Raw genomic sequence first — 8,503 nt, forward strand, 5'->3', positions numbered from 1 at the left:
GAGAGCCGGGCTGACGTGGGCCAAGCAGGCGAGAGCCGGGCTGACGTGGGCCAAGCAGGCGAGAGCCGGGCTGACGTGGGCCAAGCAGGCGAGAGCCGGGCTGACGGGGTGCAGCGCGAACCTCCCGACGTGGCTGAGCTGAGCGAAGCCCCAATCCCGACCCTCGGTGGAGCAGCGCAGAGCGAGGCGTCGACCCAGACACTCGGTGGAGCAGCGCAGAAGCGACAGCATCCTCGACGACTAGGGGAAGCGTCGGTCCGGACCCTCGGCTTAGCAGAGCGGAGCGAGGCGTCCCCCCGGACCCTCGGCTTAGCAGAGCGGAGCGAGGCGTCCCCCCGGACCCTCGGCTTAGCAGAGCGGAGCGAGGCGTCCATCCGGAACCTCGTCGTGGCGCAGAGCAGAACGTTGACACTGACCCTCGGTGATTCTGAGCAGCGGCGACGGCGTCCTCGGCGACCCCCACGGAGACACGGGATGGTGAGGCGTCGTCGTCATGGCCGACCCCCACGGAGACACGGGATGGTGAGGCGTCGTCGTCACGGCCGACCCCCACGGAGACACGGGATGGTGAGGCGTCGTCTCGTCCAACCCCCACTGAGATGTTGGCAGGTGTGTCGCCGACCCCCTCAGGAACGCTGACCGTCAGAGAAGCGTCGCCGACCCCCTCAGGAACGCTGACCGTCAGAGAAGGGGCAGAGAGGTCCCCAGGCTCGGCAGAGGGCGCAGAGAGGTCAGAGGGCTCGGCAGAGGGCGCAGAGAGGTCAGAGGGCTCTGTAGTCAGGTCAGGAGACGGAACTGAAGTCTTCGCCGGAGGAACTGAGGACTTCGCCGGAGGAACTGAGGACTTCGCCGGAGGAACTGAGGACTTCGCCGGAGGAACTGAGGACTTCGCCGGAGGCAGCGGAACTGGTCTGTAGGCCAAGCGGGTTCCCCAGAACGGAGATGCTCTTTCCTCCTCCTCCACAAGCATGGGCGACGGAAAGATCCCGCAGCCGACCCGTTCCCTTCTTCTCCTACGCCTCAGTCTTCGGGGAACCGGGACTTCTGGAGACGCAGCAGCCACCGGGGGCACGGAGTGAGCAGCTGCCGCGGGAGTGCAGTCTTGGGCATAATCCTTCCTGGCGTTCCTAAGGATTTCCCCCATCCCCGGGGACGATTCCAGCCCGGGATGACGGAGAGCCTCCTTCAGGAGGGCACGGGCAGCCCAAAATGTCTGAATGTCCTGAGACGTTGCCTCCACCTCGCAGTAATTCTCCACAGCGAGCTGGAGAAAAAGAAAATCCTCCTCAGAGAGGTCAGAAAAAGAAAATAAAAACTGAGTCTGCTGGGTTCTGGTTTGGCTGGTCCATTCTGTCACGATGTGGATGACGGAGATGAACCCAGTAGGCAGACTTAAAAGAAAACTAATTTATTAAACAAACAAACAAACAAAACAAAAGCTGACGAGGCAGCAAAAAAAAAAAACTAAATACAAAGCATAACAGAAGCAAGATACAAGAAACACGGAGCGAGACAGCAACAAACATCAAACAATTGACAAACCTTAGACAATGGACCAGCGAGGTATGGAGAGAAATGACCGGGTTTTAAAGACTGGGGATAACGAGGTGAGTGGGAACAGGTGGACTGATTGCTGAGTAGGGACAGGTGAAGATGGGCGTGTCTGACAGAGAAGTGAATGACTGGGGGAGAGTGAAAATGAACATGAACATGAACATGAGACAAAAACGAAAAGTACAACCAAACAAAACAAAAAACAAAGAACTAAAATCAAAATAAAACAAAAACAAAACCTAGAAAAAAGCCAAATCACCACACTCTTAGCCATTTTCATGGAAATGGAGAGAAAAAAAATCAGAAATACAATGAAGAAAACATGCAAAACCATTTTTTGTCTTTGTATGTTGGTGTGACCTTTCAGCCCATGTTCCCACAGAGTCGTACTCTTAGTTTTCATTGAACAGCATTAAACCTGTACACAGAATAAACCATGAAACCTCTCTCTGTCCTGGTCTATTAGATCAAAGCTGTCTTTCCCCTGACAAGTCGCTGGATCAAATTGTCAATTCTGGTGTTTATTGTGGAGCTCATAGCCCACTCTGTGGCAGGAGGGAGGAAAGTGGAATGAGGAGGCATACCTCAAAGCCCTCGACCTCTCTCCTATCCCCCAGGCTAATTTGGTTGCTGGTCTGTATGACACCTGCCACGAGCCTAACAGCGATAACCATTTCCCCGTGGATTTCCCCTGGGAGGCACCACAGCTGGGGAGGCCTCTTTAATAATTGTGTGGATGCTCTTGAGGGCCAACACATTATCATCCTGACAGGGTGATTATGACAAGGTGGAAATGACCTAATATCTGAGAATATTCCCATTTATTACAACCAAATGTTCCTTTCACATTTAAAATAAATTCAGTTTGACAAGCAATATGAATAAAGAAGTTGAAAGGCAAAATAAAATACAAGATTTAGAGGTTTTATTCACATGTACAGTACAAACATTCACTTTTTTGTGTGTTACTGAAGTGCAATTTACAGACCTTAGCAGCAGTTCCTCATATGCTGTAATTTACATTATAATTGGACATTTTTAGATTTCTTTCACATCTTCATCAACATCTTTTATACATTTTTAATTACAATTCTACAGATTTTGATACAATATTGCCATTTAAACATGCCTTATATTTATCATCTCTCAAAATACACGAGTATGTGATGATTAACAGAAGGTGAAACAATGACCAGTGTTGTCTGGACTCAGAAACAATGTAAAGGCTGAAAGATTAGTTTTTATTTTCATAAAATCTGGTCTCTGACTCCAAGAACTTCTAAGGAACTTGTCTGGCCATGTGTGGAGACGAAATGCAAGACCTCATTTCAATTTTGCCAATTTCTCTGCAAACTTTCTGCTTGTGAGTGTTTCATTTGTGCACGTGAATACTGCTCTGTGTATGAATTAATGAGCATGTTTAATGTAACAAGACGCAGTAAAACATTGTGAAAAGCTTCGGATCTATTTATCTTGACCCAAATGTAAATTGAGTTCCAGTGGAAAAGTATAAAACAGACCAGTCACAACAATAAATGTAAGATTTGACACTTAAAGGGATTGTTTAGATATTTTTAAGAAGGATTTGACATCTTCTTAAAGTTCATTTGGTACTGTTCTGGGTTTTTTTCGGTAGTGTTGGTTGGTTGATTTGTTTGTTAGCAAGATTACTAAAAAAAACTAATAAACAAATCTTGACAAAAAATTTTTTTTCAGAAAATCTTCGGGTTGTCACAAGAAACAACTAAATTTTAGTTGTGATCCGGGTCAGAATCTGGATCAGACTATTTTTATTGATGCTATAGCCTGGGTGGAGGTTTGTGCTCTCCTTGTGCTTCTAGTTTGAGTGTCTGTTTGTTGATGCTGCTGGTCCTTAGGACCAAACATCACCTCCATGGAAACACAGAAACAGAAACTGCAATTAAAATCCAGACTCTATTTGAACAACTTCAGTTTGGAGAAGTAAAGTTTAATTCTGATCAGACTGATGAGCTAATGGCTTATCCAAGTGTGGGTTGAGACCAAAGTAGTTTACTGTCATCTTAAAACAGCCACAGTCTCAAACATTCCACATCAGCTTCAGTTTCATAAACCTGGTCAATTTTAAATTGCAAGATTTTTTACATAAATTTTTATGTTTTCCCCTTTTTTTTGCAAGAACAACTAGCAGGAGCAGCAACTAGTTGGAGCCCTTCATGTACAGCCTGGGGCACATCATAAAGGAACATCTTCATATTTCTATTGGAATGACCATACAAATGTGAAACAGACAATTTTATGAAACTGAAGCTCTTTTAAGATGGCGGCAATCCGCTTTAGTCTTGGCCCTGCTCAGATTAGTTGTTTTCACGTTCATCTGATCAGAATTACACTCCATTTCTTTAAACTAAGTTTGTTTAAAAAGCTGTCTCCAACAGGTAAGCTATTAATTACTCATCACTTTTCCACTGAACCCAACTTCAAAAGATCTCAACTATGAGTTTAACTATTACTCAAGCTTAACAAACCTGCAGAAAACCAGCAGTTGGTTAATGTGTCAGCATGATGGGACTAGCTCCTCTTTTTTGGGTGTGAACAATAGGTTGTAGATGATTTGGTTAAAACAGGAGACTGTCAGAACTTGTTCCCTGTAAAAAGTCATATTGTCTGAATACAAAGGCATATAAAAGGCTGCTTTACTATCTGTCCTTACCATACTGATCTGAAGTGGGTGATAGATCAGGATAATAGCTACAAATACTTCAATTTAGACTCAATATGCTCTTTTCTTACCCCAACTTTTGAGAACTGGGTTGGGGTTTCTCAACTGAAAAACTACATTATTACATACTTTCTCTGTGCTTAGATCAGCAGGAAATGTTCTTTTCCAGAATAAGAAGAAGCGTTGATGATCATCTGTTTGTACAGAATCATCCAGAGCAAACAAACTTTTAGCACTGTCAGTAATTTCATTTTCACTTGAATGCCTTATATTTGTTGGGACAATTTAATTTTTTATAATTTTTATATTAAAATTCAATGATTACTCTACAGATTTATAATAATTAAGCAAATCAACAGTGCTACAGTTGCGTCAGCCTCTTGCAGCGACTCCAAATGATTTTTCTGCTGAACTTTTCTTCTGTTAAACTGCTTGATATCAAAGGGATTTCTACTGTTACTTTTTAACATCTTTAATGATGGGTAACTATGGCAATAGAAGAGGTGTACATGCAGGAGAAGCTGATTGAGCTTTCCAAAACAAGCTATTTTACAAATGGGCCTACGTACTTTTTTCACCTCTTGACTGATATAGTAGATATAAGAAAAATCAAAGCAAATAAATTGCTTGAGACCGGATCACTGACCAGGATGCAGCTGGAATTTCCAAAAAGCAGTATTGTCTTTCATCTAGACTTTTCAACCCAATTACTTTAACTCCCATGTATCTCTACCCAACAGATTCTAAGACAAAAAAAATCATCTAAAATTATTGAGAATAATAGTTCAGATGGTCTCTTTCATGGAGGAAACAATAGGCCATCATTTACGAGACAAAAGGAAATAATGCTGTCCCATAATTCCTTGTGGAGGTTATACTTGTGTATTTTTTTTAAGTCAAACAATGATTCAATTAAAGACGTGATCACAGAAAGAAAATGTGATAATGTGGTAAAAAAAGTGTTTTTTAAATTTCTTTCCTCTAGATTTAAAGAGGCAGAGTTGTAAATGAAGCAAACAGGTCTGTTCTATTTTTTTTTCCAGCTTCACCAAACCATTGTGGGGTTAAAGGAGGTGTTTTTTATGATCTGATTTAAATCAGTGATAATTTTATCACATTACATGGCAGAGGAAAAAGCATGCAGATTCTACTGTCAGACTGATCGACTTATTCTGAATGCTGTTATGTTTCCATCAAGGTCAAGACAATACAATTGGAAAATAAAATCATAAAATTAACTTTAAAAACAAACAAACTACTATATCACATTCTAAAAAAGCACCCTAGATTAGTTCTAATTGTTGTTTTTGTATCTGTTTTATAGTAATTACTTTTTCTAAATCTAGAAAAAAGTCTATTAAAATGCCAAGAAATGTCAAAAAATGAAACCACAATAAATAATTTCAAACCTTTTCCCACCTTTAGTGTGACATATTTCTTGAGAAATTTAACTAAAAAAATTGTTAGGGGGGAAATATAAAGTCTAGAAAGGTGCTATATACTGGTTTGCATTAAGTGCGCAACACCTAAACTAATATCTTGTTTCAAGCATCTTTTGATGTTAATTAAATTTATTTATTTATTTTGCAAGAAATCTTTCAGCAGGCCACATCTTAATTTAAAGATTTTTTTTTGTTTTACATTTTTTTATACAGGTAGTCACATTGTTGAAGTAATTGCCTTGCTGAAAAATTAAATTCCTCTTTGTATACAACTTTTTAGCAGACACCTGGAGGTTTGAGGCCAAAATGACCAGGTATTTGGAGCTGATTATAATTCCATCTACCTTGAGTAAAACCCCATTTTCAGTTGATGAAATGCAGTCCACAGCATGATGTTGCCACCACCAAGCTGTGGCGAGGGCATTCTTTTGGTGATGTGCAGCATAGTTTTTCTGCCTGACCTTCCTTTTGTGACCTAAAAGTTCAGTCATTTACACATTTTCGAGATGCATTCTGGATGTTTTCCTTTGTGAGAAACCACTTCTGTTTTGCAACCCGACCCCAAAGATCAGACATATAGAGAACACAGGAGATTGTTGTTGCATGTTGTACACAACAGGAAATTTCTGCAGCTCCTTCAATGTTGCTGTAGGTCTCTTAGGAGCGTCGCTGAGCAGTTTCTGCCTTGTCTTTTGATCAACTTTGGAGAGATGTCCAGTTCTTAAGAATAATAAAAGAAAATATGTTTTCTTTTCATTTGAAAGAAAACACATTTTTTTGAGGTATGTCTAGATCTCAGTAATGTCACTATTGCCCCATATTTTCCCCATTTCTTGATGACTGTCTTCACTGTATTCTACTGGTTATCTAATGCTGAAGAACTCCTTTGTACCCTTCTAGCTTATACTGTTCGATAGTGAATGCTTTTGATGCTTTGTGAGCTCTCTGTGAAACACTGTAGGATGCAGCTAAATTAATGTGAGGAAAAGTGTACTCTGACAACTGAAGTTTATTTCATTGCCATTTTAATTGATGGCAGATGGGTATATATGAAGACAAATGCTTTAATTAAATCAGCTGCTTTAAATACAATATTTGTTTAAGGATGTGCACACTTGTGCAGCTGGCTTATTGCACCATTTACCCCCAAGCATATTTGTTTGTTTACAGTTCAGTTGTACAAGATATATGTGACATTAAAGGTGGGAAAAGTTTTGAAATGATTTTATTGAGGTCTCAATCACAAAAACGTGACATGGGATGTATGTTCTATTTTGTAACTAGTTCAATTAAAAGTAAAATCTGCAGTTTATGTGTAAATCCACCTGTATTTGAGGTGTTTTTTAATATGCTGCTCTTCTGGAGGAAACCACTAGATGTCATTCTCACTGTTTGGATTTTCCTGCTGACTGAGACCAAGCTGCTGCTGCTGCTGCTGTTGCTGGCAGTCTGAGTGCCTTGATTAAATTATTTAAAGAGAAGACAGAAATGAGAGAACAATACTGTCATGATCGGTCTTGACCACAAAACAAGAGGTGATCCAGTGGACAAGGTCCCATATATGAAAGTTGGTGCCAAAACAAACAAACAAACAAACAACAACAAAAAGAAAAACTAGAAAAAAAAGGTACAGGTCAAAAGACACAAAGAAGGAAGGAATAAAGAAATAAAGCAGCTCTTCTCCTCTTCACCTTGTCTTGTATTTAGGCGAGCGGTAATGGCTGCGTTTATGCACCTCGCCTTCTCGAGCTGCATTAACCTGCTGTTGTGTCATGTTCGGCTCTCCAGAGGGTAGGCAGGAAAGAAAAGGCAAGAAGAAGGCAAAGGAGAGAGGTATGGAGTGAGAGGAAGAGTCAAGAGAAGGAGGACAAAGATAGCAATTAAAGCAAGGAAGGTGAGGCGGGCTGTTCTTCTCATTTCTCCGTTTCCATTACCCGTCACCCTGACAGGGACGATAATTGGACGTGGACCCTCTTTTTTTTCCTTCTTTCTTCTCTTTCTCTGTCTGTCTCTCTCTCTCCCTAGTGGCTCGGCTCCTCAGCGGGTGCCTCGGGCCCCGGAAATAGCTGATGACAAGATAGTGCCTGCCTTTCATTCTGCTCAAGGTTACCCCAACCCTTTCCTCAACAGCAAAAGAAGGGGTTGGTGGAGGAGGGGGGGTGTATTTAGATGGGTGTTTGCTTAAACCTGTGTGTCTGTGAACACACAGACACACAGGTTTAAGTCAAGAAAAAGTCCAGCTTTTTGTGTCTCTTTTCCTTCAGCCGACCTCCACTTGCTGGTTTGGACAATCAAACAAAACACAAACACACAAAGGACGGATGAGTTTGACTTTAGATGGTACACTTCCAGGTATGAACTTGTAAAATGTTAGCCTAAAAAAATCACAGTCATACACACACAGACACGCTCGCACACTTTCTCTGTAGCTCAGACCGACAACAAGAACTGATCCTGCTCTGGAGGTTTCTTCACCCATGTGCCGAGGCCCGTTTCCTGCAGAGACCTGAACCACTGCTGCTTCACTGTCTGGTAAGGACGCGCTGCCATCTTGGCCTCACAGTACAGGAGCTGGTGGTCCACTGAGGTAGACACCCCCAACTGAAGAGAGAAAGACAGAATGGACAGCGTCAAATAACCTAAACTGGAGGGAATATTCCCAAATGTGAAAAAAATTGGGGCATCGGGGCAAAAGATTTATTGAGGATGAGGTGCAGAAAAAGAAGAGCGAACAAAACAAAACGAATGAGGTGGCACAAATGCATTTGGGTGGCTCTGGGAGTGTGTGTGTGTGTGTGTGTGTGTG

At 42.0% G+C, this 8,503-nt stretch overlaps 1 protein-coding gene across 1 annotated transcript in view; it reads right to left on the reverse strand.

Moving 5' to 3' along the window:
- Window positions 1-6,484: 6,484 nt before the first annotated feature.
- The window catches only part of adarb2 (adenosine deaminase RNA specific B2 (inactive)), a 334,275-nt gene continuing 332,256 nt past the window's right edge, over window positions 6,485-8,503 (reverse strand). The window contains exon 10 of the mRNA XM_037973320.1: window positions 6,485-8,298. Within this exon, the coding sequence (XP_037829248.1) occupies window positions 8,128-8,298 (171 nt within the window). The 3' untranslated portion in view covers window positions 6,485-8,127. The remainder of the gene's footprint in view (window positions 8,299-8,503) is intronic.

The sequence above is a fragment of the Kryptolebias marmoratus genome, linkage group LG21, assembly GCF_001649575.2.
Source record: "Kryptolebias marmoratus isolate JLee-2015 linkage group LG21, ASM164957v2, whole genome shotgun sequence".
Classification (NCBI taxonomy): domain Eukaryota; kingdom Metazoa; phylum Chordata; class Actinopteri; order Cyprinodontiformes; family Rivulidae; genus Kryptolebias; species Kryptolebias marmoratus.